This window comes from Mastigoproctus giganteus, chromosome 4, assembly GCF_048544385.1.
Source record: "Mastigoproctus giganteus isolate SK-2022 chromosome 4, ASM4854438v1, whole genome shotgun sequence".
NCBI lineage: Eukaryota > Metazoa > Arthropoda > Arachnida > Uropygi > Thelyphonidae > Mastigoproctus > Mastigoproctus giganteus.
In genome coordinates this window covers 196,747,004-196,767,155 of record NC_143578.1, presented here as the reverse complement: position 1 = coordinate 196,767,155, position 20,152 = coordinate 196,747,004, and the positions used below count along the sequence as shown (strand labels likewise).

Sequence of the window (20,152 nt, the reverse complement as noted above, 5' to 3'; positions counted from 1 at the left end):
CATCACAGTGTAAGAAGACCATGTCATGTTTTCCCCACATTCTAGAAAGCAAGGAAACAGTCTCTCTATTATGAGCACATTGCCCATTTTCATTATTGAACCAAACCCATTACAACCAATATCTGTAGTCATAGGAATATGCCTCCAGTGAAGAGCTGGATATAAAAGAAGTTCTTTTTTTTTTCAGCATTCCCTTCTAAACTGATTTTTAAAATCTTTTTCATAAATCTGTGCAAGGAGAAAAGTTGTTAAACAGCCAAAACTTTGTTTTAACTATCCAGAAATATTTTATTCGTATCTTGGATTCAGCTGTTGGGCCAAATGTTTCATTTATATTAAGAAGGCTAAAACTTAAAACTGTATGAGACAATTAATGCAAACAAGTAAAGTGCTGCTACTTATAAAGCCTTAATTAGATAGCACACAAAGAAAGACTATAATTTGTAATTATTCAAAATAAACAGGGTAATTGCACTTTCATTTATTACAAAAAGAATTTCACGCAATACTGTCTTTATTTCTCATTCCCCTTTCCCAAGTTATTATGAAATATTACATAGCTATGAGTTATAAAGGGACCATTCAAACGTTGCTTTAAATTATTTAAACACTTCAAGCATTTTGAACAGTTTATGTTGTATGCATGCCAGCAAAAATAATGCAGATTCTGGAATATATACTTGAATATTTCTAATTTGGGTGTTTTTTCATTTCAATTGTGAAACTCACCAACACATAACCACAGAAAAATAGTTTCTCTTGGACTAAAAAAATACTTAAAGAATTACTCATAAAAAGCATATTTGCTGACAGTGTCAGAAATATTTTATACAAAGAAACAGACACTTGAATTTCCATTTGTCATTGCATAATAATACTTAGTTGTTTCTTGTGTGTGTGTGTGTGTGTGTGTGTGTGTGTGTGTGTGTGTGTGTGTGTGTGTGTGTGTGTGTGTGTGTGTGTGTGTGTGTAATTTTTTTGTAATTGTGGCCAGTTGAAGACAAACATACATGCACATAGATAATTTTAAAATTGCCAAACAATTCATACTCATATAATTTTAATGTAATAAATGAATTAAATTATATGTACGAATTAAATTGTTGAATTCTTATGTGTGAAAATAAACATGCATACAATAATATTTTTTTTTACAATACAAAACTTGATGTATGAAAAAAGTGAGTAAAATAAAAAAAAAAAAGCTGCATCTTGGATGTTCAACAAAAATAATATGGCAGCACCATGATTATAATATCTACAAATGGCACATGGGGATAAAACCAGCCCATATTCCACACTGATATAGCACCAGGCCAATAGTGACACCAAAATCAATTCTAATAACTGTAAATATTTTTTTTTTGCTCTTTCATAAATTGACCTTTGGTCAAAAAACACATCTAAACATACTGTTAATATAAAAACTGGCAATAACAATAACAAGCATTACAAAAAAAAGTATAAACAAAAAAAAAAAAAAAAAACTAGTGGTCACCACGGAGTAGCTCCATCAAAAGATTAAAGCTTGGTGCTTCTCCTTCTCCTATTTTTTGCTTGCATGCCAGAGATTCCTTGCCAACTTGACAAGCTCTTTCAAGTTCTGGTAGCCTAAGTAGCAGCTCTCCAAATTTACTAGGATAATGGGGATAGTGGGAGGTGGTATATACTTGTAATGCTTCCAGAACCTTCTTCTGACAACTGCGAACTTTTTCAGGTTCCTTTAATCCACTGGTATCTACAGACAAATTCAGATCTTCATCATTATTAATTAAAGTGATTAATATTTAAAATCAACTTTAATGCTATCTTATGTTGAATAACAAAATTGTTTCTAGTATAGTTTAATGTACTGAGCAAAATTTTTATGCAATAAAAATGCTGCTTTTCTAACTACTACTAGGCAGACAGTGACTCTACTTGTAATAAGAACATTTTAAAATAGAGTGTTCTCTGTAAACTGTTTTACTGGTCAACCCAGAACTCCACAGATACTTTAAATCAGTGGTTCTCAACCTTTTTTTTGCCTCATGCACCTTTTTCACCATATGTCAGAATGTCATCCCTCCCCCTTTCCAAGATTGTCAGACTCAAAAGGTGCATTCCAAAAAGATAAAAAAGTGAAATATTTATCTTTATTTTTAGTTTAATATATGATATCCAATAAAGTGTGATGTCCTGTAGATTATGTACAATCTGTAGAATTGTAGTATGTAGAAAGATCACTATTCCAACAGTTTGAGTCTGTCAATCTGTGGTCCCAATTCCCCCCGGCTGAGAACCCCTGCTTTAAATGATTTGCTTTTCTGAAATTAGATTGACTATCCTCCACATATAAGCCAAAGTACTGATATTGATTTTTGTTTTGCGAGTGGTAGTGAAAATTTTTATTATTATGAGCAGGAAGCATTACCGGTAATTAAGGCCTAACTAACTGTCTAGCCATTGTTGTTCTAGCAGTTGTTGGTTTGCCTATTGTTCTATGTTATAACAATTAACATTAACATGAAATCAAGTTAAGAAATATATAAATGTAAAATTTGAAAAGATTAGAGTTAGAGGAAGAAGGAAATAAAAGTAGTGTAAAATAGGAAATTATTAAAGATTAAGTCAAGAAAAATTAGGAAAATAACTAGGAAGAATTAGGAAGGTAACATTCCTTCACATGGCCATCTCTCTCTGCTACTTCCTCAGGGACTTTGAGCAGACAGATAGCCATACTAAAAGAATGTCTCATGCATATCTGTTTCTGTAGTCTCAATAACAGTTTTGCTTACTAAGTACTCATGTTTAGTTATGGATATTCTAATGTAATAAGGCAAATAAAATTTAATTGTTTGTTTGTTATTTGGTTTTTTGGAGCATTAGTAACTAAGGCCATATTGCTCCGAAGTATTTTTAATTAATTTTGTTTTAAATTTAGCTGCAAACTGGGATTGGGTATCCCAATTGGTATGCATCAGAGCAAATATAAAAAGCATATAGGTATTTACCTGTGAACACTGGTGGTTGGTACAAGAAAGCACGTGCAATCTGCCTGGGAGCCACTTTATGGGGGCCATCTGGTCTGTTTTGTTGGTTAGTCTGTCGGTAATAATTATATATGCTTAAGGGATGGGTTAATTTGTTTGTTTGTAATATTGTGACCTGTATTAAATTTGTAATCGATGGTTAGGATTAACAGTGAATATGGATGTTTATGTTAATACATTTTAAGATTACACTTTTTTTTTTATTGATAATTCAAAATAGTAATGTTAACTACTGGACAAGGACTGTTATAACCTTACTACAGCACAACAGCCTGTGTATGCCCAGTGGGATAACTATATATAATTACTACCGTAACAGTGTAATTGGTATTGTATAAGTATTCAAAATGTGTTAAAACTTTAGTATAAAAGTACTAGGTGGGCCAAAAGAACCTATAAAGACTAAGATAGCCTGTGCTGGTTTACCTTGTTTATACCCTAGAAATAAACATAAAATAAAATAATGATTGTGTGGCTAATTATTGATAAGATTTACCTTGAATTATAGTAATTCGAGGGAAATTGAGGTACTATTACTTTACTTATTCTTGCCTCCTTTCTCCTTATGCCAGTATAAGCTTTCTTTTGCACATGTATAAATTTAAATAAACACCACAACTCAAGTGAAAATTATGGTTGGAACTAATTTTCTATATTATTTTCAAAGCTAGCTGTCAGGCTAGCTGTTATCTTGCCTGTTGGCTGTTAAATTTAAATATAGATTGCCTTAATGTTTATTATTTGGACCTAGTTAAACAGGCAGATAACAAATCAGAAACAGATAGCCTTGCTAAGTATTGATGGGATATATTGAATGGTGTTAGCCCTTGAAAAAGTGACATTCAATGTATCCAATTATTAATAAGCCACACAATCATTATTTTACACACTTTGAATACCTATATGGTACCAATTACATTCTTTTGGTAGTAATTATATAACAGACTGATGTAATGTTTAATCTATAATTGATGACATTAATCTGATCTGATATACCTTTTACATTCATTCCATTATTTCATAATAGGTTATATATATATATATTATTCTTAAACTTATAGGTAACTGGCTGATATATGTGAAACGCTAACAGTAAAAGTTCGCATCCTGAAGAGATACAGTTTCACATATATCCAGTTACTTCCAAGTTTAAGATTATAAAAGCAATAGTTTAAGAATAAGACAGTATTGTTAAGTAGAAGATTAATTATAAGATTGTTACATATTGTCATACATACAACTACTTATGGATACACAAGTCTACCATGTCCAGGGCTGTTACTAACACAGATGGGAATTTGTGCTCCCAGATAACCCAAGCACCAGCTTTATATTCTTCAATCACATACTATTTACTTTACTACAACTAAAATTTTTTCCACATGCTGGGCTATATGAGGACAGGAGTGCTATTTTTATCCTAATTACTTTCTTAATTTTGCCTCATGTTAGCTAAACAGCCATACAATTGCCTATACACAAAATATATATATATACAATGTGTCCCAAAAGCCACTGCACATTTTGGTGAAACTGTGATTTTCAATTAAATTTCATTACGACAAGTATATTTATTCTTTTTTATATAAAACAAAGTATACATACATATATATATATATATATATATATATATATATATATATATATATATATATATACACACACACGTATATACACACACACACACACACACACACACACACACACACACACACACACACACACACACACACACACACACACACAGTAGACTCTCGATTTTCTGGGATAGATGGTAAAAAACAAATCCCGGATAATCAATTTCCAGGTTAATCCAAAAAATACAAAGTCCCTGACATATGTAAGAGATATGCTCCAGGACTTCTTACTTCATTGAGTTTTACGTAACTCGGGAATGACTAGTAACCTGCTATATTATTATTGACAAATCTGAATTCGGCACAATACTTGTTATGTTTGACCATTTTCATATATTCTTATTGTTTTAATTTTCTGATCCAAATCGGTCTCTTTCCTTTTGTTGGTAGATGTACTAGTACCGCTGTCACTTCTCTTAGTCAGCACCATGATAACGGTCAAAATGAAATTTTCTGTAAAGAACAGGGCTAAGGTGAAAACTCACTATTATCATCCCCACGCGAGCTCACGTTTTACTAAAGCACATTTCTAGAGGTCAACCAAAAAACAATAAAAACAATTTGCACTTTCTGTTTTATTGGGCATTTCTTACAATCCTAAAAATAAACGGGTAGTAAACTCAAAAAGTAAAAAAAGGAAAAGGTTTCTTTATATATATAAAGAATCTTTCTTTCATTTCCTAACGTTTAAGGTTAGGTCATGAAATATTCCTTTTTTTTGTAACCAAACCTGAATCAACAATATAGTAAAAACACCCATGAACTCCAAAAATCTGCATTTAATAATGAGAAAAAAATATAATGAACATAAAAATGAACAGAACGAAACTTTTATTAATTTAGTTTTCATCAAAAAATCAACCAATGTTTTATTTTCCTTACAAATTTCTTCCATCTTTAAAAAATTCATCGCTGCTATTACCTGTTTACCGTTCATCACAAAACTATTATGCACTGTTCTTTACTCATAAATACACATTATAATGCTAACCAATGACTACACAGTAGCTTGTCGTCTGTCGTGCCCACCACCAATCATTTCATCGTTTTCCACGTCTACCCGTCAATCAATATATCCTTCTCGATTTCAGCTCCAGACTGATAACACCTACCATCTGTTTACCGAGCGAGCAGCGCTAGAGTCCGGTGTCGGGAAACTAATTTTCTGCGTAAGTTATCCGACGTTTCTGGTCATTCTCGTGTTGGCTTTCTTTACCTTAGTCCATTAGTCTACTTTTTTCACATTGTTTATATGAAATATAAATAGATGGCAGTATGATAATAATTACTTGGGGAAAACAAATTTCAAAATTTGCAACACTGACTGTTGCAGCTGCTGCAAAACCCAACCACAAAGGGTTAATGCATGCATGAAGAGTCACTGCTGAATAAAGTCAAGAATATTGTTTTCTATTATTGCTTCTCTAGCATACTATAATATGTTAGGTACAGAAAGTAGCCATCCAATAAATTCAGAAAAGGTTTACTACTGTGTGCGTGACCAACTCACAAGTTCCAGTCAGTATCTGTAAAGTTAAATTCTCTCATTATAAGACATTCTAATACATTATATTTGTATGTATAGCTGTTCATTATATTAATTGCAGTCATTTGTTCTGTAACATACTCCTACTTTCATTTTTGTTTTCCCAAGTGCTTATGTCACACAAAACTGACTCAATTCACTGGCCCACATGCTTAGATTGCTAATTATTCTAATTCTCTTAGTTAAGAAGAACATATAATGTGCTTCTTAACTAAAAGAATAATGCCTCTTACCCTCTTTTTTGTATACTGTGTACTTGCTGTACTCAAATTCTGCACTCCCTGTGTCAGTGTAGCACCAGTTTCAATATTCCCAATGTTTCTGATATCCCTATAATGCCCACATTTGACATTGGCAACCCAATGACCTCAATCCAATTGAACATCTGTGAAATGAGCCTTTTATGGCAGAGATCTGCTGCCATGCAGTCTGAGGTAACTGAGGAATGTGAGAGAGCCCACATGGTCCATTGGCTGATGATGAAGGTTCTGAAAAACTTTTATTTCAAGTTCCCTATGTAATTAAGCTCTTTAGTCTAAATGACTGACATTGGGAATTCAGGGATTTTACTTTACATCTCTAACTTCTCTTGAACTCTCATCATCATCATCAGCCATTTTCAATCCACTGAAGGATGAAGGCCTCTCCAGCAACTTTCCAGTTCCTTCTGTTTTGAGCACTGGCCATCCATTTACTACCCACAAACTCATGAATTTCATCTATCCATCTCCGCCTTTGTCTTCCAGGTTTTCTTCTAGCTCCTCTTGGATACCATTCTGTTATTTTCTTAGTCCATCTGTCATCATGTCTTCGAGCTATGTGTCCTGCTCAAGACCATTTTAGTTCTTTAGTTTTGATAAGGATGTCCTTTACTTGAGTTTGCTGCCTAATCCATGTGTTTCTCTTCTTATCTAGCCGCCTCCGTAGCCAGGTGGGAAGGAGCAGCAGTGCGTAGCACACGCTTCTTGATTAGACCGGGGTTCGAGCCCGTCACCACCAAATACGGAGGATGCGGAAAGGTCAGGGAATGACCACCGCATATCCCGGAGCAATATGGCCTTAGTTGCTAATGCTCCTAAAAAAAAAAAACCAAAAAAAACCAAATTCTCTTCTTATCTAACAGTCTGATTCCCAATATGATTTGTTCCATTCTTTGCTGTGTAGTTCTCAGCTTCTCTTCCATTCTTTTGGTGAGTGCCCAAGTTTCACTTCCATAAGTCATGGTGGGGAGTATACATTGGTTCATTATTTTATGTTTCAGATAAACTGGGATATTGCTCTTCAGTATGTGACTATATTTCCTGAATGCTATCCATCCAAAATTTATTCTTCTCTTGATTTCCAGCCATTTATCATTATTACATCTAATAACTTGTCCCAGATAAGTATATGACTCCACCTTTTCAATTACTGCTCCTTCAATCATTATTTCCCTTTCTGTGGCATACTTGTTCATCATTACTTTTGTTTTAGCCATATTCATCTTTAGTCTAAAATCCTTACTAGCTGTGCATAACTGATTAAGATTTTCCTCTAATTCTTTGGGATCGTGGCTTATGACCACAATGTCAACTGCAAATCGTAAATGGTTTAGGTACTCTCCGTTCACATTGACTCCTTTCTGCGACCAGTCTAATCTTCTGAAAGCTTCCTCAAGGGCAGCAGTAAACAGCTTCGGAGATATTGTCTCCCCTTGTCGAACTCCTTTCTCAATTTTAAATTTCCTATTGTCTCTGTCTAGTCTAATAAAGGAGGTAGCACTCTCATATATTTTCTTCAAAATCATAATATATGGGGTATCAATGCCTTGTCTTTCCAGTGCCTGAAACATTGCCTTATGCTGTATGGAGTCAAATGCCTTTTCATAATCCACAAATGCCAGGCATAATGGTGTTTTATATTCATTTGCTTTCTCCATTAGCTGTGATATTACGTGAAGGTGATCCATAGTTGAGAATCCTGTCCTAAAGCCAGCTTGCTCTTTCGGTTGATTCTCATCAAGTATTCTTTCTAATCTGTTAGTAATGACCCTTGTGAACAACTTGTAGATGTGGGATAACAAGCTAACTCATAAAGCATGTGTTGTTACATATGATTTATGAACTCATAAATCATATGTAACAACACAGATGTTACGGTGAGGTTTGTTAAAGAAAGGTTTTATTTTCATAAATAATTTAACTAAACATTTTTAAGAGACATTTTCACCATAAAATGAGAAAATATTCATGAATAAAACATAAAAGAAAAATAAATAAAAATGCAACTGTACCAGATGTAAGTAAGATGATCACTTTCAATGAAACATATTCATATTGGTCCACTTGCAGACGGCGCAAGTGTTCTGTAAGGTTGAGCATTCGTTCAATTACTGGACCAAGACCCATGATTTGTGCCTGAACAAGAGTGACTGACTTCCCGTGTGAGATTCGAATTTCGTTAGGTGTAGTCATAGAGCGATAGCAGCAACTCAGCAGGAGGAGTTCACACCATGAATTGATTAGAAGTGCAATTTGATCATCCATCTAAGAAAGAAAACAAAATTTATTTTGTTTTACTAATTGTAAAAGTTTAATTGAACTAACAAAGGAAAAAAAATATATAAAATTATTATTTTATATTGTATGAAGGGTTTCTATATTCATGTGTCAGGCTGCATCTGAACTATCTAATTGTTTCTACATACTAGCCAAGTTCATGCCACTTGCAGCTTTTCAATGTAATTTTATATTCCACTATATATATAAGGCCTTTAGCATCTAAAATAAAATTAAAATTAAAATTAACAAAGGCCAGAAGGCATACTAGCACAAACAAGCCAGTGAAGTTTACATAAAAAAAATAAGAAATAACTGTGTAATTTGCTCTGTATTCAGAGTTCACATTACAGAGAAAAGATCATAAAATAAACCCAAACATATCTTGATTATAAAAAAATTATTCACATTTAAACAAAATGTGTCCAGTTTCCTAATTCTAGTCCAGGTTATTGCAGCAATGTTCATAGATTGCAAGATTATAGAAGAAATGCACCAGTGAATACTACCCCAGAAAAATTATACTAATTGTGTTAGCCCTCCAAGGGCTTCTGTTATCCTTCATTGTCTTTTTTCCACACATTCAAGGCCATTTAATATTAAAGCTATCTCCATTTTAATGCTCAATATTCACAGGACAGAGTCAGCTTAATTGTGGAACCATTGGCATTTGGCTACAAAGGGGAACAATCTTTACAGATGAAACAAAAATAGATATTTAAGTATTTTATAATAACTTTCAAAATATTTATAAACAAGACTATCTTCATTACCAAATAAGATCCACAGAAATTTTTCTCTCAAAAACTGAGTGTCGATATGAAACCTCAGCCAAACATCTGGATTGTTTGTACAAACTCCATTTGGTGTTGTGAAAGTGGGTAAAAGAAGGATTAGACAAAATATTGGACAGGATGGACATATAACTGCATAAGGTGATCTAGGAAGGATTCCCCCACATCTTTTTTGGTTAATGTTTAAGTTTGCATCCTTGCCACTATTAATACTAATAATATCTAGAAATTTCGACGACTCTGATTACTACAACTACCTTATCGAATCTTGGGTCCAAAGAAGTGCAATTGCTTTAAGAAAAAGCATGTAATTAGTTTTTGTCCAGTTAATCTCCAGACCACCGTAATTTTTGAATAAATCATCTTTGAAACCTGTACTAATCTTATTTTTATGTCTTCCTTAGATTGAAGCCATATCATCAGCATACGAGATAAAGCCTTTTTGTTTATCAGAAAAATGTACTAAGATCACTGATCATTGACAATGCATAATAATACTCAGTTTTGCTGACACAAAACTGAAATAATATCATGTGAGAAATGTAAAGTCCTATTAGATAAAATTACTTCTAATGTCTAAAGCATTGGATCTGCAATCTGAAAGGGCAACCTAAAGGCCTGCTAAGAGTGTTGAAAGTTATATCATCAAAGATAAATAAAAAAAAAAAAAATTTTGAACATGACATCAAACTAGCAATTGAACATTACATATTCATGTGAAACATGATTATATTAGCATTAGCATTAGTAGAGTCATATGATGCAAGGAAGCAAGCTTATATAGAAAACCCCAGTTCATCCATCCATTCACTCCAAAAGTTTGTCTAGTTCAGCTTTGAATTTATTTAGGCTGTCAAATTCCACAACAGATGGAAGTTTGTTCCAGCAATCAACCATCCATATGCATAATATTAAGTGAGAAGTAATATGTGTAATGAGATTAGAGTGAAGTAAACTTGTTTTTGAGCAAATAATTAGCCTGGCACATGTGCCATGAGCCAAAAATGCACTTATCTCAGCATAAGAATGCAGGGCTCTACACATTGTTTGGGCTTATGGCACACATACCTATTTATTTGCTCAAATACAACTTTGTTTCTCTCTTACTTTGTTACATACACCAAGGAGCCAAAACATTACGACCACCTACCTAATATGATGTTGATCCTCCGTGTGCAGCCAAAACAGCTCGTACCTGGCAAGGCAGGGATGCTACAAGATTTCTAAATGTGTCTTGTGGTATCTGGTACCAACACATAACCAGCAGATCCTTTAACTCCTGTAAGGTCTGTGGTTGAGACGCCGCAGATCAGAGTTGCTGTTCTAACACAAACCACAGATTATCCAGCTGAAAGACGGCACTGCCAGAGGGGAAGACCGTTGCCACAAAAGGGTGTACCTGGTCAGCAATGATGTTTAGGTAGGTGGTAGACGTCAGACTATCCGGCACATGGATGACTGGACCCAGGTGCCATCACTTCCCCAGGTAAACGACGCACACATACCTGGCCGTCCATATGGTGCAACAGGAAACATGATTTGTTGGACCAGACAACTGTCTTCCAATCACTCAAGGTCCAGTTTCGATGCTTGCGTGCCCATTGTAGGTGCTTTCGCCAGTGAACCGTGGTTAGCATGGGCACTTGGAGCGGCCTGTGGCTATGCAGCCCCATTTTCAGAGGGTTCGATGTACTGTGTGTTGTGACAGATTACTCCCGTCACCAGCATTCCAATTACCGGCGAGTTGCGCCACAGTAGCCCTTCTGTTGCCACAGGAGAACCTTTGCTCGCATCTAGATGAGCCATGGTCGTCTAACACCTTGCCGATGATTCATGGGTTCCCCCTCCTCAGACCACTTTTGGTAGGTACTAACCACAGCTGACTGTGAGCACCCCACCATCCGTGCCGTTTCGGATGTGCTCTGATCCAATCATCTGGCCATTACAATTTGGCCTTTGTCAAACTTGCTTAAGTCCGCTGACTTTCCCATCTGAAGAACAAGAGTAACACTGATTAACTGAGCTCATTATCAGGTGTTTTTTATACTATGTCCCGACCCGCGCTGTAGTTCACCTGCTGTTCATCATAGAAGAGCAAAATTATACAGCTTTTACATCTTTCACACAGAAAGTATTCGAAATGCGCAGAGCAATCCAAAGAATGGCAATTCAGCTCCCCAGTGATTATCAATAGTAATCAATAGTAAAATTGCCCAAGTTCCCCACCACGCCCAGACGATGACTTAAATAGCAGTATTCTGCACCCTGACATAACAAAACTCCCCACGACTACCCTGCCCCATGTGTAGGAACCTGGGGCCCCACACCAAATAAATAACCACATAGGGGAGGAAGATGTACAGGCAGCCAGGGAAGCAGATTAACTGAAAAATATCAGTAAGCTAGTAGCAAGGGGAGGCAATATAGAATTAAAGAAGAATGAATGAATGAAAATGAAAGATAGAATAAACAGGCTGGGCACTGAGTGAACTAGGAATTATGGTAAAAGGGAATAAATGGCAGTTTTGGTGAAAGAAAGAGTGACCTAGCATGAGGGAAAGAGAGTGAATGGGAATGAGTGGAAGAGCAAATGTAATTGGCCGAAAGAATACAAAGTTAAAAATAACTTACATTACTTTATATATACTGTACCAACAAACATTTACTAACCACATAAACACTATCACTGCATTCTCCCCTGTCCTGCAAAAAAAAAAAAAAAAAAAAAACTTACAGCTAGGCCTGCACCACAACTGAAGAATAACAGTAAGTTGAGGTGCCCAGAGAGTGCAGAAAGTAAGAGTCGTATAAATGAGAGGAGAGCTAGAAGAATGAATAAAAGTGTAAGCGTGTGAGAAAAAGAACATAAACCATAAATGCTACAGTTAAGTACACACTAACCCTGGTTTTAATTAGTATTTAAATTTACACTACACATCATTGTATCCCCTCCTGGTGTGTGAGAAAAAGATGAATGAGTTGAGTGAAAAAAAATAATAATAATAATATATATATATAAAAAACCTGGAAAAAAATTATAAAATAAAAAATAATAATAATAAATAAATAAAAAAAATAATAATAAAAAAAGAAAAAAAAAAAAGAATGCACATTATGAATGAAGTAAATATGTGTCTCTCCCACCCCCTCGCCTGTTGGTTCTCCACTGCCATCTAACATATCCCACCCCCGGAGCGGGATGGGCAGCTTGACCTTCACACCGGATTCGACACTGCTTGGACATGACACCGACAAAGACATTCTGCGGCTTTGCTGCCAACATGCCATTGGCGATCTGAACTGGGTACTCTAACCTGGTTCCCTTTAAAACCCCATCTCCAGGCAGGGGAGGGAGGAGACGGATCTCTGTCTCCTCTCCTCCCTGCCTACCCCCCCTTACTTCGCCTGGTGGGGCTCGTCTCCACTGACCTCTTTGGGGATGCCTACTCTATGGTCCCTATTCTTCTATCTGTCCCCCCCAGTCTTCAGTTCCCCCCTCACTAAATCGACCGAATACACTCTTAACAATGCCACCAAATTCTAATCAATGTCTAAATTCTACCGGCTTTGTGTATATCTCTAAGACAACTAACACTATTAGTTTTTATCTAGCGTATAGCCTCACATGTCTAAATTTAATAACATCAAAATTTTGCCCTACCTATTAAACCTTTAACACATCTCTTTAGCATTCAACCCCAACCAGCAATTTCCTAACACCAATCCTGCTAATCCACGATGAGCAGTGTCCATTGATTACCACTCTCTGTCTTCTTGTTAGAGATGCAATAAAAAATACATCAATGAAATGTTATATGCACAGCAATCACTTGCAAAAGTAAACAGCTTCCTCTGAGAGGGGTAACAGTTATCATATTTATCAGTTATGATATCCCATATTTAGTTATAACTTTTTGTGAAAAAATAGCATGTGACACCTGGGGTGGATGGGATCTATCCAGTTATATTAAAGGAGGCAGCAAAGCAACTAAGCAAACCCTTAGCCATAATTATGAGAGCATCCTTGGGCTCAGGGGAGGTTCCCACGGACTGGAGATGTGCAAATGTATCCCCAATTCACAAAGGAGGATCGAAGGGTGACACGAGTAATTACAGACAAGTTAGTTTAACTTCTGTTCCGGGTAAAATAATGGAGTCGCTGGTTAAAGATGCATTGCAGGATCATCTAGACAAGACTGCAGCAATAATTCACACACAGCATGGGTTTGTTAAGGGAAAGTCTTGTCTGACAAATTTGATAGGATATTATGATGTGGTTACAAAGGAACTGGATGCAAAAAATAATTTTGATATCATATATTTGGATTTCAGGAAAGCTTTTGACACTGTTGCACATGGAAGACTATTGTACAAATTGGAGCAGAGTGGTATTAAGGGTAAGTTGCTACAATGAATAAAAGGATGGTTAAGTGGGAGAAGACAGAGGGTGGTAATCAATGGGTGCTGCTCTTCTTGGACTAATGTTATTAGTGGAGTCCCACAGGGTTCGGGGTTAGGTCCACGGTTGTTTTGTATATTTATCAATGATATTGATGAAGGTATATCAGGCTTAACGTCGAAGTTTGCAGATGATACAAAGGTTGGCAGGGTTGTTAATGACAGTAATGGCAGTGTGCTACTGCAACAGGATCTAGATAATTTGGGCAGATGGGCTAAGAAGTGGCAACTGAAGTTTAACCTTGACAAATGCAAAGTTCTGCATATGGGTAGAAGTAACCCCAGAGAAACGTACCAACTGTGTGGTACTACACTTAAGGTGGTAGAAAATGAAAAAGACCTGGGAGTAATTGTGCAGGCAGATATGAAGTTTTCTGAGCAATGCAGACAGGCTGCAAGGGCAGGTCATGGGGTTGTGTCAATGATATATAGTAATTTTGCTAGCAGGGAAAAGGAGGTGATTATCCCTCTGTATAAGGCAATGGTCAGGCCACGCCTTGAGTACTGTGTACAGGTCTGGAGGTCTCATTTTAGGAAGGATGTAGATTTACTTGAGCGTGTACAGAGAAGGGCAACAAGATTGGTGAGGGGAATGATGGGATCCTCTTACCAAGAGAGGCTTAAGTTCTGCAAATTGCAGTGGCTGGAGACTAGGCACCTGCGCAGTGATCTGATTGAGGTAGATAAGGCCTTGAATGGGTTGAGCACGCTGAATTCTGATGGGATCCTTCCACTTGTTCAGATTACGAACCTAAGGGGGCATAAATTCAAATTAAGAAAAGACAGATGTAGAATAGATGTGCGGAAATTTGCCTTTAGCCAGTGAGTGGTTAATTGCTGGAAAAAACTTCCATCTGTCGTTGTGGAAGTTGATAGGTTGAATAAATTTAAGTAGGAACTGGACAGGCATTTGGAGGGAATGGTGTGATTTTTTTTTTTTTTTTTTTGGCTGATGCTGCATAAGCTCATACATTTGCTTTCTTGCATCACATGCCACTACTACTATTACTACTACTACTACATACTATAAGGATGAAATCATATTTAGAATGGCTAAGGGTATAAGCAAAGTGTGGCCTGACCTACAAAAGGATAATCACCTCCTTGTCTCTGCTAGCAAAATTCCTATATATATCATTGATAAAACTCCACTTGGGCTTGGATCAAAGTACTGCAAAAACCTTGGGAGGTGCAATATGGCCACAGAAGCCGATGCGCCAACAACTACCAAAATCAAAAAAAAATTGCAAAACTTAAGCCTTTCTTCGTAAGACAACCCTTTGTTCCATTCACTAATCTTGTTGCCCTTCTCTGTACTCGTTCCAGCAGCTCTACATCCTTCTTGAAATGAGGCCTCCTGACCTGTATACAGTACTCAAGGTGTGGCCTGACCAATGCCTTATACAAGGGAATAATCACATCCCTATCCTGCTAGAAAAATTCCTGTATATCATTGACAAGACACCATGAGCTACTCTTGCAGCTCGTCTGCACTGCTCAGAGAACTTCATATCTGCCTGCACAATTACCCCCAGGTCCTTTTCATTCTCCACCACTGTCAGTGTAGTACCGCAGAGTTGATACGTTGCTCTGTGGTTACTGTTTCAAATATGTAGTACTTTACATTTATCAATGTTAAACTTCATTTGCCACCTCTCAGCTCATCTGCTCAACCTTTCCAGATCCTGTTGCAGCAGCATAGCAACCGTAGTGTCCTTAACAACCCTGCCAACCTTTGTATCATCTGCAAACTTGGACATTAAGCTTGATATACCATCATCAATATTAGCATTAGCATTAGTAGAGGCATTTGATGCAAGAAAGCAAGCTTTTGCAGCATCAGCCAAAAAAAAAAAAAAAAAAAACCCACTTCCACTTCACCCCTCTGTTCCTTCAAAATACCTGTCCAGCTGAGCCTTAAACTTATTTAGGCTATCAACCTCCACCACAAGGGATGGAAGTCTGTTCCACCAACCAACCACCCGCTGGCTAAAGGAAAATTTCCGCACGTCTATCCTACATCTGTCTTTCCTCAATTTGAATTTATGCCCTCTCAGGTGATTTTTCTGAGCTAGAGGAAGAATCCCATCAGCATTGAGCATGCTTAAACCATTCAAGGCTTTATACACCTCTATCAGATCACCTCGCTGGTGCCTAGTCTCCAGACACTGTAATTTGCAAAACTTAAGCCTTTCTTCGTAAGAGCACCCCTTTGTTCCATTCACTAATCTTGTTGCCATTCTCTGTACTCGTTCCAGCAGCTCTACATCCTTCTTGAAATGAGGCCTCCAGACCTGTATACAGTACTCTAGGTGTGGCCTGACCATTGCCTTATACAATGGAATAATCACCTCCTTATCCCTGCTGGAAAAATTCCTGTATATCATTGACAATACTCCATGAGCTACTCTTGCAGCCTGTCTGCACTGCTCAGAGAACTTCATATCTGCCTGCACAACCACCCCCAAGTCCCTTTCATTCTCTACCACTGTCAGTGTAGTACCACAGAGTTGATATGTTGCTCTGGGGTTGCTGTTTCCCATGTGTAGTACTTTACATTTGTCAATGTTAAACTTCATTTGCCACCTCTCAGCCCATCTGCTCAACCTTTCCAGATCCTGTTGCAGCAGCATAGTGTCAGTAGTGTCCTTGACAACTCTGCCAACCTTTGTATCATCTGCAAACTTGGACATTAAGCTTGATATACCATCATCAATATCATTTATAAATACAGAAAACAATAATGGACCCAACACTGAGCCCTGAGGGACTCCACTAATAACATTAGTCCACGTTGAGCAGTGTCCATTGATTACCACTCTCTGTCTTCTCCCCCTCAACCACCCCTTTATCCATAGCAGCAATTTGCCTCCAATGTCACACTGCTCCAATTTGTGTAGCAGTCTTCCATGTGCAACAGTATCAAAAGCCTTTCTAAGATCCAAGTATATAATATCAAAGTTATTCCCTGCATCCAGTTCTTTTGTGACTGCATCATAGTATCCAATCAAGTTGGTCAGGCAAGACTTCCCCTTAACAAAACCATGCTGTGTCTGAGCTATAACTGAAGTCTTGTCTAAATGATCCTGCAGTGCTTCTTTAACCAGTGCCTCCATTAATTTTCCTGGAACAGAAGTTAAGCTCACAGGTCTATAATTACTTGTGTCAGCCTTTGATCCTCCTTTGTGAATTGGGGTCACATTTGCACATTTCCAGTCTATGGGTACCTCCCCTGAGTCCAAGGAAGCTCTCATAATTATGGCTAAGGGTTTGCTTACTTCCTTTGCTGCCTCCTTTAATATAACTGGATAGATCCCATCCACCCCGGGTGCCTTTCTTGTGTTTATCTTCAACAGTTTCTCCTCCACTTTACTCCCAGTTATTTCAAGATTCTGTAGCTTACTGCTAGAGTTGAATACACCTCTGGCATTCCCCTTGCTGAATAACTCGTCATGTGTGAATGTCGATGCAAAATATTCATTTAGTTTGTTAGCTACCTGAGCAGGATCATCAACAGTTGACCCATCAATATCAAGTGGACCAATCTGATTCATCCCCTTCCTTCTAGAGTTTACATAAGTAAAGAACTCTTTGCTGTTTTTCTTTGCATCCCTTGCCAAGGATTTCTCGTAATCTGCCTAACCTCCTTTGTATCTTGGTTGCATATCAACTTGTATCTATCATAGGCTTCTGTGTCATGTGTTAATTTGTAAGTATCCCATGCATTTTTCTTCTCTGCCATATGCCTCATTAGTTCATCTGACATCCATTTTGGCCTAAACCTTGAACAATATTTCTTAGTTGGTATGTAAAGCCTAGTAGCTTCGAAGATAAGTTCTTTGAATGCTTCCCATTTTGAATTTGCTGTTGGTAACATCATCAGTTGGTCCCACTGTATAGAATTTAAATACTGTCTCAGTCCATCATACTCGCCTTTACGGAAGCAATAACCCTTCCCTTTACCCCTAATGGTAGTTACCTCTTTGAGTAAATCCCACTTCAGCACATTGTGATCACTGCCACCTAGTGGTTCATTTATCTGCAGATTCTTAATGCATGAAGAATCACTGCTGATAATCAAATCAAGAGTATTACTCCCTCTAGTTGCCTCCCGCAACTAGAGGGAGTAATATAAAGTAATATATAGTTTATAAATATCATTTATAAATACAGAAAACAACAATGGACCCAACACTGAACCCTGAGGAACTCCACTAATAACATTAGTCCACGTTGAGCAGTGTCCATTGATCACTCTCTGTCTTCTGCCACTCAACCATCCCTTTATCCATAACAGCAATTTGCCTCAATGCCACATTGCTCCAATTTGTGCAGCAGTCTTCCATGCGCAACAGTATCAAAAGCCTTTCTAAGATCCAAATATATAATATCAAAGTTATTCCCTGCATCCAGTTCTTTTGTGACTACATCATAGTATCCAATCAAATTGGTCAGACAAGACCTGCCCTTAACAAAACCATGCTGTGTCTGAGCTATAACTGAATTCTTGTCTAGATGATCCTGCAGTGCTTCTTTAACCAGTGCCTCCATTAATTTTCCTGGAACCGAAGTTAAACTAACAGGTCTATAATTACTTGTGTCAGCCTTTGATCCTCCTTTGTGAATTGGGGTTACATTTGCACATCTCCAGTCTATGGGTACCTCCCCTGAGTCCAAAGAAGCTCTCATAATTATGGCTAGAGGTTTGCTTACTTCCTTTCCTGCCTCCTTTAATATAACTGGATAGATCCCATCCACCCCAGGTGCCTTTTTTATGTTTATCCTCAACAATTTCTCTTCCACTTTCCTCTCAGTTATTGGAAAATCATCTAGCTCACTGCCAATGTTTACTTCACCTACGACATTCCCCTTCCTGAATAACTCCTCGTGTGTGAATGTAGATGCAAAATACTTGTTTAGATTGTTAGCCACCTGAGCAGGATCCTCAACTGTTGAACCATCAACATCCAGTGGACCAATCTGATTCATCCCTTTCCTTCTTGAGTTTAAATAGGTAAAGAACTCTTTTCTGTTTTTCTTTGCATCCTTTGCCAAGGATTTCTCATAATCTGCCTTTGCCTGCCTAATCTCCTTTGTGACTTGGCTACAGACCAACTTATATCTATCACAGGATTCCATGTCACCCATTAATTTGTATGTATCCCATGCATTTTTCTTCTCTGCCATATGTCTCATTAGTTCATCTGACAACCATTTTGGCCTGAACCTTGAACAATATTTCTTGGTTGGTATGTAAAGCCTGGTAGCTTCCAAGATTAGTTCCTTGAATGCTTCCCATTTTGAATTTGCTGTTGGTAACATCATCAGTTGGTACCACTGTATAGAATTTAAATACTGTCTCAGACCATCATAGTCGCCTTTACGAAAGCAAAAACCCTTCCCTTTACCTCTGATGATAGTTACCTCCTTGAGTAAATCCCACTTCAGCAGACTGTGATCACTGCCACCTAGTGGTTCCTTTATCTGCAGATTCTTAATACATGAAGGAAAGCTTTCCTAAAATCCAAGTATATGATATCAAAGTTATTTTTGCATCCAGTTTGTTTCTGATCACATCACAGTATCCAATCAAATTTGTCAGACAAGACTTCCCCTTAACAAACGCATGCTGTGTCCGAACTATAACTGGAGTCTTGTCTAAATGATCCTGCAGTGCTTCTTTAACCAGTGCCTCCATTAATTTCCCTGGAACAGAAGTTAAACTAACAGGTCTGTAATTACTTGTGTCGCCCTTTAATCCTCCTTTGTGAATTGGGGTAACATTTTCACATCTCTAGTCCATGAGTACCCCTGAGTCCAAGGAAGCTTTCATAATTATGGCTAAGGGTTTGCTTACTTCTTTTGCTGTCCGCTTTAATATAACTGGATAGATCTCATCCACCCCCAGGTGCCTTCCTTATGTTTAACTTCAGCAATTTCTCCTCAACTTTGCTCTCAGTTATTACAAAATCATTTAGCTTCCTGCCAGAGTTTGATAAACTTTTGGCATTCCCTTCTATGAATAACTCCTCATGCGTGAATGTAGATGCAAAATACTCATTCAGTTTGTCAGGCTACCTGAGCAGAGTTCTCAACAATCGAACCATCAAATTCAAGTGGACTAATCTGATTCATCACCTTCCTTCTA

At 37.2% G+C, this 20,152-nt stretch overlaps 1 protein-coding gene across 2 annotated transcripts in view; it reads right to left on the bottom strand.

Annotated features, from left to right (window-relative positions):
• Positions 1-1,487: 1,487 nt before the first annotated feature.
• LOC150087307 (uncharacterized) overlaps positions 1,488-20,152 on the bottom strand; it is a 373,218-nt gene continuing 354,553 nt past the window's right edge. For both annotated transcript variants that reach the window (XM_090371972.1, XM_090371971.1), the window contains exons 9-10: positions 8,488-8,740; positions 1,488-1,738 (exon numbers count right to left, since the gene is read on the bottom strand). In XM_090371972.1, the coding sequence (XP_090228098.1) occupies positions 1,488-1,738; positions 8,488-8,740 (504 nt within the window). The remainder of the gene's footprint in view (positions 1,739-8,487; positions 8,741-20,152) is intronic.